The following is a 15,036-nucleotide window of genomic DNA, read 5'->3' on the forward strand; positions in this document are numbered from 1 at the left end:
ATTTCTACCACTTCTTTGGTGCAATGATTAAAGGCACCAATCTAAAAACAGGTTTGGCTGTAGTTCCAATCTTAGTTTAGATATGAAGCTCTGTGGGTGATTTTGGGCCAGCCCGTCTCTCACAGCCCTAAGAAGACACACACAACCTTGGAGTATGTTGCCAAGAAAACTGCAGGAACTTGTTCAGGCAGTTGCTAGGAGTCAAGACTGACTTGAAAGCACAAAATTATTATCTGTGTCATGTGCATGTCAGGGAGCAAAGGCAGGTTATGCATGAGACTGTATGTTTACTAATCCAAAACAGTCCAAAATAAATGAACCCGAATACAAAAGTAATGTGAATGTTTTCCCAAACCCTCTTATCCAAAAGAAATACTTCACAGTTTTGTTCACAGATCAAAGGGAATACAAATTCTTATACTGGGCAGATGCACTTTTCTTTCAACCCCAGAGTACTTTTACTATTGATACCACACTTATGTTTAGAGCACCTTCAGATCATTCATTTAATTTCAACAGCAGAAGCACGAAAAGTTGGCTATAAAATAAAGCCAAGGTTATTCCCAGCTGATGTCAAAAACACATCCATGTATTTTTCTAGGGCAACAATGCAAAAATAGTTTATTTCCTTCTTCCAGGATGTTTCTCCAATTTTCCCAATGTAATCTCTAACAATAGTATTCCTGGAGGCCCAGCCCTGCTCGGATTCTGAACCCAGAGAAAATGTATGGTAAGATGAACAGATTTGGACCATGGGGTACTCTTAAGCTGCAACATAAGCTGCAACATGTTGGGGCTACCCTTGAAGAGCGTTCGGAGGCTGCAGTTGGCTCAGAATGCAGCCGCAAGAATTGTGGGTGCACCAAGGTACACCCACGTGTCACCTATCCTCCGCAAGCTGCACTGGCTTCCTGTGGGTCTCCGGACACAATTCAAGGTGTTGGTTGTCACCTTTAAAGCCCTTCAGGCTTAGGACCAGGTTACTTACAGGACTGCATACTGCGGCATAGTTCCCAGAGACCAGTGAGGTCCCACAGATTGCGTCTCCTTCAGGTCCCATCAGCCAATGTCGGCCGGCGGGCCCTCGGGGAAGGGCCTTTTCTGTGGTGGCTCCGATGTGGTGGAATCAACTTCCCCGCAAGATTCGAACTACTCCCACCTTGCCGGCCTTCAAGAAAGCTATTAAAACTCTCCTGTTCCGGCAGGCCTGGGGTTGATGTCCCAGGGGGAGGGGGCAGGATCCGATTGGGACATGCTGTGTGAATGTATTCAATTTTAATTGTTATACTTGTTGTTTTAATTTTGTACACCGCCCTGAGTCCCTAGGGATTGGGCGGCATATAAATTCTACTAATAAAATAAATAAAATAAACATCCCAAGGACATTTCTTCACCTTTAGGTACTGATCAAGGATTCAACTACTTCAGCCATGATGTATTATATACCAAGTTTACGTTGCCTGTCTGTAATCATTTGATCCGGGCAATAACATACTAATTAACAACCCCCCCCCCAGGAAAACTAAAGCCAAACCAAGGCATCCAGAACTCTCATTAAGGAAGATGGGTAAGCCTCAGAGATATATGCTAGTCCAGGCAAGTAAAACCCCCAGCAACCTGGGAAAAAATCTAATCTCACCGGCTCAAGGTTGACTCAGCCTTCCATCCTTCCGGGGTAGGTAAAATGAGGACCCAGATTGTTGGGGGCAATGTAAATATATATATACATTGCTTACTGGTGTACACCGCTTAGAGCAGTGTTTCTCAACCTTGACTATTTTAAGGCATGTGGACTTCAACTCCCAGAATTCCACAGCCAGCAATGCTGGCTGTGGAATTCTGGGAGTTGAAGTCCACATGCCTTAAAATGGTCAAGGTTGAGAAACACTGGCTTAGAGAGTGCTTGCACTTAAAGCGGCATATAAGTCTCATAAATAAATAAATAAATAAATAAATAAATAAATAAAAGACGAAAGCTGAGTAGGGCCGCTTAAGAACACCTGACCACCTCACATTTTACCTAATGCTAGCTACCTGCCCGTGTTCAGTGGAAATCTCTCCACGCACACAGCCATTTCTCGCCAGGCAGTCACACTCCTCCACTTAGGTTCGGTGTTACTCCTAGAAACTTTCCTCCTTCCTTCCGACCAGCCTACTACGCGGATTAGCAGCGCTTTTTAGCCAGCGCAACCTCTCTCCTCCGGCCAGCCCAGCCCACGCCAAGCCTCCTCTTCACCTTTCATTTTGACAGTGGGCGAGTTGGGTCCGGCTGACTGTTTCCGCCATCCTCTCCAGTTCTGGCACAGGCTCTCCGCCTCGGAAATGAAGGAGCAAAGCGAGTCTTCCTCGAAGCGGTCCGAGTCTTCGAAGGAAAACCTCTCCCCGTCTTCCCACTCGGCAAACATGAGTTCCATCACATCCAGAGGAGCAGGCGGAGGAAAAAAACGGGCCGCGTGGCTTCCCCGGCAGACGCAGCCAGGCGGCTTCGGGACAACCTGTATCGCCGCCGCTTCCAGCCCCGGGCGCTTCCCGCCGCCGCCGCCAGACAGACACACAAGAACAAGGCAGAAGCCGCACGAAAAGCCCGAGACTGCGGGCCAATCGCGCCCGCGGGAGGCAGGTGTGCCCGGCGGGAGGAAAGCCCCGGGCGGCCCTCAACTCGCGGCGTGCCGAGAGCTACCACGAGCCGCCCGGGCGGAGAGGCGCGCCTGAAGGAGCCCCGGGAAAAGCGTCCAGGCGCGGGGAGTTCCCGGCGCCCCTCTCGGAGGCCATTGTTCGCCCAGGAAGCCTAGAGGCCCATGCCGACCCTCCTCCTCCTCCTCCTCTTCCTCTGCCTTCTCCTCGGCCGGCCCGAAAACACGCGAAGAGCCCAGGGGAAGAATTCGCTCTAGTTCGCTTCCCCGGCCGGCCGGAGCCGCCTCTCCGCCTCTTCCCGGGAAAACTCTCTGGGGAACTTGGCGCCAAGTCTCCGGCGACAGCGTTGGCCCTCCCGGCAGGAAAGAGCCCAGCGAAGGAAGAGTCACGCATTCACACTGACACGCGTGCACACGCACTTGAGGGAGGAGGAGGAGGAGGGGGCAGCCGCGAGGCCGGGCCGCGCGGCGGAACAAGCGAGAGAAAGCGAGAGGGAGGGAAGAGGAGGAGGCGGCGGCGGCGGTTGCTCGGCGGGCTCCCGGGCAGGCGCGACTCCCTCCCGTGGAGGACCGGGCAAAAGCGGCGGCAGCGGCTCAGCTGCTAAGGCGACGAGCGAGCCCCGCGGGTAGCCAGGGCCAGCCGCTCCCCCGGCGCAGAGGAGGAAAGCGAGGCGGGGGCGGCGCCGTTGGTGCCGCCTCCCCGGAAAGGGCTCAGCTCGACCTCCGCTTGGCTACCGAGGTTGCCGCCGCCGCGCAAGCACTAAAATGGCCCCCCGCGCTGGAGGGATCGCTTCCCCCCCCTCTCTCTCTCTCCCCCTCTCCACATGGCCCCGCCCCCTCCAGCTGACGCTCGCTTCCGCTGCGCAGCTTCCGGCTTCCGTCAGAACGGCCCTTGCGGTTGTTCCCGAGCTACGTAGAGGTACGTCGAAAAGAGAGGTTTAGAGAAGGCCGTTGGGATTCGCTTTCGGGCCCGGCTGAAGCGGGTGCTTCTGGGTTCCTTGGTCCTGAAAAGAGAGCGTTGCTGAGGGAAAGAAATAAAACCGCGAAGGAGAGACTGCAGCTGCTGCTGCTATGTCTGTCTTTCTCCCCTTGGCCCAAGTGTTAGCAGCAGGAGATGCTTTTTTGCAACTTTTCCTAATTTCCTGAGCGAATTTTAAAGCTTTTTAACAATATTGGCCCCCGAGTGGGAGAAAGTGACCGAGAGGAATGACCCGGTTTAACTGGAAAGGAGGAGGAGAAGAAGAAGGAAGAAAAAGAAGGTCATCATCGCACAGATTGACTACAAGTAGCGGCATGACAAAGTAGCAACAATGGTGCATTGGAAGATCTGCAAGAAATATCATTTGCCTGTAAGCAAAAACTGGTGGGATCAGAAAATAGAGAAAGTCATAGAAAATGATAAAATTAAACTGCTCCGGGACTTCAGAATTCAAACAGACAAGCACCTGCAACATAACACCCCAGCCTTAACAATTGTCGATAAGAAAGACAAAAAAGTCTGGATAGTGGACGTGGCAGTGCCTAGAGACAGCAGAATAGATGAGAAACAACTGGAGAAGATAACAAAATACAAAGACCTACAAATAGAAATAGAAAGACTGTGGCAAAAGCAAAGCAAGGGTAGTACCAATAATAATAGGCGCCTTGGATGCAATCCCAAAACAACTGGAGCACCACTTGAACACCATTGGCATTGACAAATTCACCATTGGTCAATTGCAAAAGGCGGCCTTACTAGGAACTGCTTCCATCCTGCGACGATACCTGTAATACCATCAAACATCCACATCTGCCTATCCCAGGTCCTGGGTAAGGACTCGATAGGTAGACAAAATGCCAAATCCAGTCTGAACATTTGGCTGGCTGTGCGATGATCAATAATAATAATATTGGCATTGTCAAATACGCCAAAGTACAGGTAGTCCTCGACTTACAATAGTTTGCTTAGTGACTGTTCGAAGTTACAATAGCACTGAAAAAGTGCCCCCCAAGCCACAGCCAAGCAAGACACTTGCCGGCCCGTCCAGTGGCACTTTTCCTCCTGTCCGAGGTTTTCATGGTTCTGAGCATTTCTGTTGAGGATTGGCAACTGGGGTGGAGTGGGGGAGGTGTTTGGTTTTTATTCCCCGTCTGCTGGGTGGTTGCAGCAGGTTTTGATCACTTCACATGACCCTGGGACACTGTGACCATCATAAATATGAATCAGTTGTCAAGCATCTGAATGTAAATCACAAGACCCTGGAGATGCTGTAACACTCCAGCTGATTGGCGCTTCTTCTGGGCTCTGCGGAAGCGCCAGGATCAGCGCTGAGCTCCAGCTGGAGCCTGGCGCTGATCCTAGCGCTTCCGCTGAGCTCTGACAGTCCTGCAGCTCCAGCTATCTCTCGCTCAGGCTTGTGCGGTGCTGCCACCGGTTCAGCTCATTCCCCTCCCCCACTACCACTTTTCTAGGATGCTCGTGTACCACCTGCCAGGTGCCAGTGTACCACAGGTGGTACCCGTACCACTGGTTGAAAAGCCCTGCCCTAGAGAAAGAAATATTTTGAGGAATATTAAAAAGGCAGAATATATATTTCCCCAAAGGAATAATGGAGAAAATCTTAGGCAGAAACCACCACCCCCCAAGTCTCTCTGCCCCAAGCAGAAACCAGCTCTGTAGAAAGGCAGATTTGATAATCCTTTCAGAAAGACTGGAGACAGGAATCTTGGAGCTGATGAGATAAGAAAGACAAAGACTCCTAGAACCAGCAACTCATCACCTAAAAATCCAACACAGGACATAGCCATCAGCTCCAGCCCCAGGGAAGCAGGACATGACCTTTAGGACATAATAGGATTAACCCACCGCTATCAGAATACAAAAAGGGCACACTGAACCTCAGGTCAAAGTTCATGCCACAGGAACAACTCCAAACACAAAAGCCTAAGAAGGTATAAAAACCTACCACGCCCAGCACCATGTGGTCAGCTGCCCCAGAGCCATATTTTTCTTTTAACAAAATTTTATTAAGTTTATATAGATAAAGGAAAAATAGGAACAATACAGGTATGGTAAAGGGAGGGGTGGAAGGGAAGGGGAAGGGAATAAGGAATTAGGGTAAAATAAGGATAGGTACAATCACATATTTCAACAAACAAGCTACCGTCCGGATCATAATAATGAGTAAATATCATATTCAACCATTTTTAACTGAAGCTTAGACTATAACATATTAAAAACAATTAGTAAACAAATACGTTGATCTATTAAGTAAACACTGCTAATAAAATCTCAAAAAATCCTAACAATCAAAAGTAACCAATGAAAATCAGTAAATCAGGCAAAATAATCATATCAAAATGTTAGTTAGAACTCGATTAAAAATCAGTCATCTATTCTAAAATATTGAATCCTTCAAGTTCTAACGTGTCCCCAGAGCCATATTTTTGTCTGGTTCTGCAACTCAATAAACAAGACCCTTTCCTAAAGCAGTCTCCTTTTGTTTATGCCAGGCTTGGGCTGGACCCTGATGGTTTTTCTTTCAACAAGGCCAACTTGGGATATAGGTGTAATTATATCGGTTTGTTCTAGTTGGGTGTGTTCTTATTGTGTAATTTTTTCCCCTTTTTGTACATGGTAAATTGTTCATTTTTATTTTATATTGTTTTGAGTATGGCTGCAAAACGATTACTTAAAACTTTGTTTTTTAAAAAATAATATAACATTTTGAAATGGATGGATTTTACCAGATATTCTCTTTTTACAAGATCTCTGTATTATGATTATACATGTTATTTTGGCTGTTAGTTTTTTCATTCCTTATTTTTTAAAAAATACTTCTCTCTCTTTTTTTTAATTAATTGGGGTATGTCTATGTATAAAAAAGGCCCATAATACTGCTCATTTCAAAAGTTAACCACTGTAGTTCAGTACCTAGAGAGGATATTACCAACTAGCTCTATACTTCTCCAGTATTTAGAAGTGGGGTTTTTATCTTTCTTTTTCATGTAGATAGGTCTGGAAAGCACGTTGTAAGCCAAGAGAAAAAAATGGTAGTAATTAACATTGGCAGCTGTAATTACACCTTACAGTAATAACACAGAACAAACAATTAGATAATTAGAGTGCCTTGTCTTTTGTGAGCCTCTGTATGTGTGAGGTGAGGAGAGAAAACAGTATGCTGAATTTAATTGAATAAAAGGGGACAGTTTATGGAGAATGCAAGCAAATGATTCTTTGTTATATTACACTAGTCAAAGATTTGCCAAGAAAACCTGTGGCCATATTGTTTCAGAGACCCATGAGGATTAATATCATTAAACTGTGTGAGAAGAAAAGGGTACTTTATGTGCAAGATATTTTAAATACTAAACATATCAACAGCTACATTTTCACATACAAATATTTAAACAGTCACTGATTTGAAAATATAGAATCCAACCCCAAATATTAGAAGTTTTTGTTTTTTTTTCATTTGAAAAGGGAGTTTGTGTTTGGTCAAACACAACCGAAAGAAGCAACTGAACAACTGAGGAACAGCATGTAGTGTTTTAGAGATAAATTGGGAACTAAGCACAACTAGCAAAACCTAATCCATGCCTTTAGAAAGGCTCTATTAATTTTAAAATGATTACTGAGTCTGAACAGATGAGTGATTGCTGTGTATCACATCCTAAAATCACATGCCTTAATGATTACCATCCAGTTGCCCTCACTTCCATTGTGATGAAATCTTTTGAGAGATTGGTAAAGGACTACAGCAGTGGTTCTCAAGCTTTTTAATGCCGCGATCCCCAACCGGTCGTAAGTCGAGGACTACTCAACTGGTGCAGCACCATTTGCAGAATGGGACTTTTGGCGGGCTCAGCAGGGCAGAGACAGCCTGGATAGTTCCTATTGGCTTTTGAAAGCCAATAGAATTAGACTCTATTCAAGAGAGTCTATTCTATTGGCTTTCAAAAGCCAATAGAATAAAAGGGAGTAGCACAGCTAAGGAAAAGGGGGGGGAAATGGCGGACTGCGTTGTTTGGCGACCCCCGTGAAATGATCGTTCAACCCCAAATGGGGTCCCGACCCACAGGTTGAGAACCACTGGACTACATGGTCTCATGCCTTCCCCCCTACCTTTGATTCATTACAGTTTGCCTATCGGAAGAACTGTAGAAGATGCACTTTCCTGTGTGCTTCGTCTCAGCTGGGCACACCTGGAGGGGAAGAACACTCATGTGCAAATGCTGTTGGTGGATTTTAGTTCAGCATTCAACACAATCATCCCTCAGCATCTGGTGGACAAACTGGGCCTATTAGGTTTTAATACTCCTTTATGTAATTGGATACTTGATTTCCTTATAGATAGGTCCCAGGCTGTGTGAGTTGGAAAGAAAAATTCCAACTCCATCTCCTTGAATACAGGTTCCCCACAGGGCTGTGTCCCGAGTCCGCTACTGTTGACCTTGATGACCCATGACTACTGTGCCAAATCTGCTATGAAACATATTGTGAAGTATGTGGACGACACGGCAGTGGTGGGTCGACAGTGAAGATGTGGTGCCATAAAAGTAACCTGGTTCTAAATGTTGATAAAACAAAGGCGATCGTTGTAGATTTTAGAAAAAGCCAGTATAATCATCCTCCAGTCAGTATCAAGGATGCAGCTACAGAGGTGGTGAGCAGTATTAAGTATCTGGGGGTGCAGATAACTAACAATCTGAATTGGTCTCTCCACGCGTCATCCTTAGTGAAGCGTGCAAACCAGTGTCTACATTTCCTGCATCGGATGAGGAGAGCACATCTTTCTCCTTCTGTCCTGGCCACTTTTTACAGAGGCACGATTGAAAGCATTTTAACAAACTGCATCACTGTCGGGTTTGGTGGCAGCAGTGCCTCAGATAGAAAGTCCATAAAGAGAGTGATAAGGACAGCCGAGAGGATCATAGGAACCTCACTGCCTGGTAGTCAGGATGCTGCTTATAAGCACTATGTGCTTAGAGCTCAAAGCATTGTTAGAGACCCCACACACCTACTTTACGGTCTCTTTCTGTTGCTCCCCTCTGGGAGGAGGCTTTGAAGTATTTCTAGCAGGACTTCCCGATTCTATAATAGCTTTGTTACTTATGCTATCCGTCTGGTAAACTCACAAGATTTGTATTTCTCGCCATGCATATGTATACATAACCCAAACTGGACTGTTGTTCCTCTGTGTCATAGAATATATGTGGGTATATGCATTATTCTGTATTTATTTATTTATTTATTTTTGACATATTTAGGTTGTGTATATCGGAGGTGGTGACCCTTTGAGAGCTGTATCCAATGAAATTTCATTTTAATGTATGCCGATTAGTGTACATTCAAAGTGACAATAAAGTTATTCTGTTTTGTTCTATTCTATTCTGTTCTGTTCTGTTCTATCAATCTCTAGGGATGATATTTATAGAGATAATTAGCAGACAATTCTGCACTTGTTTCTCTCTTTCTTGACTATCTTTCTCTTGACTCTCACCCAGTTAGACTCTCACCCAATAGACTCTCACTATTGGTACTTAGCTGTCAAGAGATTTAAATAACTCAGTCTTCCCTTTCACAATGTTATTTTCTAAATAAAACTTATTTACTTTCCTTTCACACAAGCACCAACTTCTGAAATACTTATTTTGAAAAGTTAATTCATAACTTAATATTTCTTTCTGCATGCCTTCTTTGGTTGAATCAAATGGCCTGGGCAAACCAAACTCTGTGTTAGCAAAAATTATTCAGAATACAACAAATTGTATAATTCTCCCATGAATTAATGCTTGAATTACTTAAGTAATAATTTATTACATATGAATCCCAACCTAAATTGGTTTGATCAACTGGCAGTTGCTAAATAAAATTTCTGATCACATCTTTACTTTGAAACTGAATGTATAAGTGTGGCTTTCAGTAATTAACAAATATATTTTCCAGAGCCTTCAGGAAATAAGAAGCACGCGTTCTTTTTTCTGGAAAGCTCTGAGATAATTAATAGTGCAATCTTACACATGCTTGCTGAGATATAAATATTTCAGTGTTTAATGGGAGTTGTTCCCAAGTTAATAGGAATAAATCACATCCGAAATCCCAATATAGTATCCAGTTTCTTTGAGAGTATATATTATTAATTCCTCAGCATTGGTGTAATAATAAATACGCCAATACTCCAAGAAAAAAGCCTGGATTTCCTATGAATGTTCCATGGAAACATATGTTTTGTTATATTTGTTTTATTTACAAATATACAAGAGTTTCATAATGAGGGTCAAAAGGCACGCTGCAGATCTATTAGCCCACATGTTTTTCTTAGGAGAAACACCTTCACCTCCAGGTAAAGACAAAGCTAATAAGGTTGCATGGACGTCTCCTTAGAAAGGGAGTAGGCTTTATGCTCTGTTGTTCTACCTACAAACATGATGACATCCAGTACAGACAACAATAGATGGCATACTACAGGATGGTCTTTCTTTGGTGGTGTGAAGACCATCTGGTAGGATCTAGGAGGGAACCCTTTTTTGCCATGATACCTCGGAACATCATCACTCCAGAGATCAAACTTGCTCTGTGCCTGCTGGACTTTCCATCAACCCCGGGACCTTGATAGTATGAGTGAGCCCATTTCTTTGCTACATTGAGCATGGGATGTTGTGAGTGTTCTCTGCTGATATTTGATGCTATTTAGGTTATTTACAATTTTGGTTCCGTTTCCCTTATTAATCACCCAGCGTCCTCTATATGAAATGATTGGCCACATAACATTATTGACTAAATAGGAATGGGAAATGGCATTTCTATTATTTTAGTACCCTGCAATGACTTGTGTTTCAAGCCCATGAAGAATGTAAATGTATCAAAGTAGATATATTCGGGAGCTGAGTTCAAGAAAACCGTCTTTTAGCAAAACAGAACCAAAAGTTTAGGATACGGATGTCAGAAATACCTCAGGAACGTCCAGATTTCAGGAACAATTTAAGAAAAATCAATCAAGGAAGAAACTGTGAGAGAAACGGGTACAGGTCGTCCTCACTTAGTTATCATTCATTCATTGCCTATTTGAAGTTACAGCGGTGCTGAATGAATAGTACAGTGGTGGCGAACCTATGGCACAAGTGCCAGAGGCGGCACTCAGAGTGCTCTCTGTGGGCATGCGCGCCGTCACCCCAGTCCTAGCCTTCATCTGGGTTTTATAAAACCTTTTCGCTTTAAGCCTCCGCCACTGTGTGCAAAAAAAAAAAAAAAAAAAAAAGTTCAATAGTCAATTTCAACTTCTCACGGGGAAAAAAAGATCTTGCAAAGTTGGAATTGACTGATTGAACTTTTTAGTCCCACCCAGTCTGCTGTTACCACCGCAGCCACGCCCACCCAATGGGCCACACCCACCCAATGGGCCACACCCACCCGGCACCCAACAATGCATAAGTGGGTTTTGGTTTGCAGTTTGGGCATTGTTCTCTAAAAGGTTCGCCATCACTGGAATAGTACTTATGCCCAGCCCCTGAAGTTACGACTGTTGCCACAATCCTGCAATTACGTCATCAAAATCTGGGTGCTTGGCAGCCTGCTCACATTTGTGACCACAACTCCCTGCCCACCTATCTCCCTCCTTTGGCTGCCCTGCACAGTGACACTCCTCGGAGGTGGCCGAGCTGGGGCTAAAGTAGAGACCTGGCGCTTTCACAGCCTGTAATGCAATGTGTGGATGGCGTTGGGGAATGAAGGCAAGAGATGCTTGTGAAAGAAACAATCACACAAGACAGGCAGGAGCACTCAGGGGCTTAACAATCACAGAAAGACACTTAGGATGGACCCGTCCTAAGTGATTAGACTGAAAAGTAGGAGCAAACAACATAATGCAGTCATAGGTGATATGATGAAAGCAAATCTTGTCTTGTAAGCTTTATACAGATTTTAAGAAAATTTGCTTCTAGCAATATTATATGTTCATAAACTGAATCATAGCAGAGTTTACAGTAATTTCTATGACATTTTCGTCCACGTGTCTTGAAAAATGTATGGCTAATATTGGAAAAACTCTTCAGTACTGCCATAAATAAAAATGAAAGCTATGGCTCCTTGCATTGTAAGTCCCACTTCATAAAGCACCATGAATCCATCTTTGGGCTGACTGTCCTCTTATATGTTGGTCACTTTCTTGATCCAAGGCACAAATTTGCTGACCTTTGTGTAAACACCAGGGGAATCTTTTTGCCCACACCCATATCCCCAAGAAGTAATCCCTAGAATTACCCATTGTGTATTTGGTCTTTGACACACTAATGGTCCTCCACTGTCCCCTTGACAGCTGTCTACCCGGTTGTCTTCAGATAGGTTTCCAGCACAGAGCATCCGATTAGTAAATTTCTTTCCATAACGAGATTTACACACTTTTCTTGGTAGAAGAGGCACGGTTCCCTGGAGTAACATCCTTGAGTATGACCTTCCTGAAAGAATAATTAATATTCATGCAACTCATTACAGGGAACAACAAGGTAGAAAAACATTCATTGCGAGGTTAGGATTATAACTTTATGAGATACGGCTTTTAATTATTGTTCATAGTGCTTTTTTTTTTTTAACAAAGTTCATTTTGTTGTGAGCTATCTTGGACTCCTGCTTTTTTAAACAATACATTCTGATTTAAAAGTTTGTTTTTGTCATAACAAAACTTACTTGTTTAAAATATTTTATCCCACTTTTTTAACGTTAAAAAAAAACGAACAAAGATAATTAAGAATAAATTTTAGAATGGGATCTACATTTCAAACAATTTTAAAATGTGTAAAATAATATATTTAAAACGTCAATCTATCAAGAAAATAAGAATCAATTTGTAGCTAAACTAAACAAGGCCAGGAATTAAAGGGGGTGTTTTTGGAAGCACCAACATGTGTTGGGTGGAGATGTGTCACTTGTAAGAATACATATAAAAATCATAATAAATGGAAAAACATATATGTATAAAATGTGTCTGTGTATATGTATGTATGTGTGTCTGTCTGTCTGTCTGTCTATCTATCTATCTATCTATGTGTAAAAACAAGGTCTATATAAAAAGTAGCAGATACTATTTATTCTTTACAAGTGGACTAAGCAATGTTGAAATCAAAAGAAAAAGAGAAGATGTAATAAGAAAAAAATAGCCTACTGATAGAGATTAGCCTTTTGTTCTCCCCTCTTGTGGTTAATGTTGAGATAACATTTAAGTACAAGAAATCAGCTTGTGGTTCCAGGGTAGAATAGTAAACAAAAAGAGAAAAAATAAGAGCAAAGAAGGGGAAATAATGACTTTTTGTTTCACACATTCATTCACAAAAGATAATCATTCAGCTCACAGAAGGATTTACTGCCTTCAAACAGTAAATGCTTCCCCCCACTCCTTCTTTCTCTTACTTTAGTAGTTGCTGCTTAAGGGAAAGTCACAGAGAGCATACAAATATGAATAGGGGTGACATGATAGCAGTCTTCTAATATTAAGGGGCTGTCACAGAGAGGAGAGGAAGTCAAGCCGTTCTCCAGAGTACCTGAGTGCAGGACAAGAAGTAACAGATGAAAACCTATCAAGGAAAGATTCAGGCTAGAACTAAGGAGAAATTTAATAGTTCTCACCGTGAGAAAAGTTAACCAGTGAAATGGCTTGCCTTCAGAAGTTGTGGATGTTCCATCACTGGGTTTTTTAAAGAAGAGACTGGATAGCCATTGTCTGGAATGGTATAGGGCAGTGGTTCTCAACCTGTGGGTCGGGACCCCATTTGGGGTCGAACGACCATTTCACGAGGGTCGCCAAACAATGCAGTCCGCCATTTTTTTTCCCCCTTTTCCTTAGCTGTGCTACTCCCTTTTATTCTATTGGCTTTTGAAAGCCAATAGAATAGACTCTCTTGAATAGAGTCTAATTCTATTGGCTTTCAAAAGCCAATAGGAATTGTCCAGGCTGTCTCTGCCCTGCTGAGCCCGCCAAGAGTCCAATTCGGCAAACGGTGCTGCAAGTTGTCTGCAGCAAAGGCGAGCTGTCTGGAAGTTTCCACCCCTCCCTGCTGAGCAACTACTAAAAATGTAAGTAAAAGAGGGCCAGGGGTGGGAGGTGGGAGGCCGGCGGGCGCAGAGAGGGTTACTGGCGCACGTGGGGCCCGGCGGGTGCTTTACCTCCCTTGGGCTGGGCCAGCCGATGGCCCAGCCGGTGGTCGGCCTGCTCCGTCTCTACCGCTTGCCAGCTACACCTCGGTTGGCGCAGGGGGCGGCACCACGCATGCGCAGCACTTCTGGGCAGGGAAATTCCTCTATTTATGACCAGTTTGGTAGTCCTGACTTATGACCGGTTGGGTAGTCCTCAACTTACGACCGGTTGGGAGTTGCGGCATTAAAAAGGTTGAGAACCACTGGTATAGGGTCTCCTGCCATGTGCAGGGGGTTGGACTAGAAGACCCCCCAAGCTTCCTTCAAACCCCATTATTCTATGTTCTAAATATCCCTCCTTAACATCCAACTACTGGAAAGACACGCCGAGGAACAGCAAGGCTAGGGCTTATAGGCTCCAACTGGGTGGGTATCACCTCTTCATTTTGCCAGGTGTACTTTCACAAAATATCTTCCATAGTAGGTATTTTTAGTCTAATGAAGAGAAGGATTAGGAGTGATACAATAGGACAAGGCTTTTCAACCTTTTCACCCATTGTACCACTTTTAGGATATGGCAACATCTGAGTACCACCAGTCGCCTAGCAAGGTGTCAAAAACTTGATGACAAAAAAAAGAAAAGAAAAAAGTGATAAAATACAGGTAGTCCTCGACTTACAACAGTTCGCTTAGTGACTGTTTGAAGTTACAATGGCACTGAAAAAAGTGCCCCCCAAGCCACAGCCGAGCAAGACACCTTCCCGCCCATCCAGCCACGCTCTTCCTCCTCTCCAAGGTTTTCATTGTTATGAGCATTTCTGTTGAGGATTGGCAGCGGGGGGAGTGGGGTGGGGGGTGTTTGGTTTTTATTCCCCCCGTCTGCTGGGTGGTTGCAGCAGGTTTTGGTCACTTCACATGACCCTGGGACACTGTGACCATCATAAATATGAAGCAGTTGCCAAGCATCTGAATGTAAATCACAAGACCCTGGAGATGCTGCAACATTCCAGCTGATCGGTGCTTCTTCTGGGCTCAGCAGAAGTGCCAGGATCAATGCCGCTTTCCAGCTGATTGCTGCTTCTTCAGGGCTCAGCAGAAGCACCAGGATCAGCGCCGAGCTCCAGCTGGATCCTGGCGCTGATCCTGGTGCTTCCACTGAGCCCTGACAGCCCTGAAGAAGCACTGATCAGCTGGAGCCTGGCACTGATCCTGGCGCTTCCGCTGAGCCCTGACAGCCCTGCAGCTCCAGCCATCTCTCGCTCAGACTTGTGCGGTGCTGCCACCAGTTCAGCTCAT

The 15,036-nt window shown here is 44.4% G+C and overlaps 2 protein-coding genes across 6 annotated transcripts in view; both read right to left on the reverse strand.

Annotated features, from left to right (window-relative positions):
* ZSWIM8 (zinc finger SWIM-type containing 8) overlaps positions 1 to 3,440 on the reverse strand; it is an 80,448-nt gene extending 77,008 nt beyond the window's left edge. For 3 of the 4 annotated variants that reach the window (XR_005558708.1, XM_039360038.1, XM_039360039.1), the window contains exon 1: positions 2,237 to 3,440. Coding sequence is in view for 3 of the 4 variants with exons in the window: in XM_039360038.1 (XP_039215972.1) it covers positions 2,237 to 2,414 (178 nt within the window). In the remaining variant the exon portion in view is untranslated. The remainder of the gene's footprint in view (positions 1 to 2,236) is intronic. The other variant, XM_039360037.1, reaches the window with a different exon arrangement.
* Positions 3,441 to 11,048: 7,608 nt separating this feature from the next.
* Positions 11,049 to 15,036, reverse strand: part of LOC120315533 (neurotrypsin-like) — a 35,155-nt gene continuing 31,167 nt past the window's right edge. The window contains exon 15 of one of the 2 annotated variants that reach the window (XM_039360018.1): positions 11,049 to 12,068. In XM_039360018.1, the coding sequence (XP_039215952.1) occupies positions 11,761 to 12,068 (308 nt within the window). In that variant the 3' untranslated portion in view covers positions 11,049 to 11,760. The remainder of the gene's footprint in view (positions 12,069 to 15,036) is intronic. The other variant, XM_039360020.1, reaches the window with a different exon arrangement.

The sequence above is a fragment of the Crotalus tigris genome, unplaced genomic scaffold, assembly GCF_016545835.1.
Source record: "Crotalus tigris isolate CLP2741 ecotype Arizona unplaced genomic scaffold, ASM1654583v1 scf7180000019147.1630427, whole genome shotgun sequence".
Taxonomy (NCBI): domain Eukaryota; kingdom Metazoa; phylum Chordata; class Lepidosauria; order Squamata; family Viperidae; genus Crotalus; species Crotalus tigris.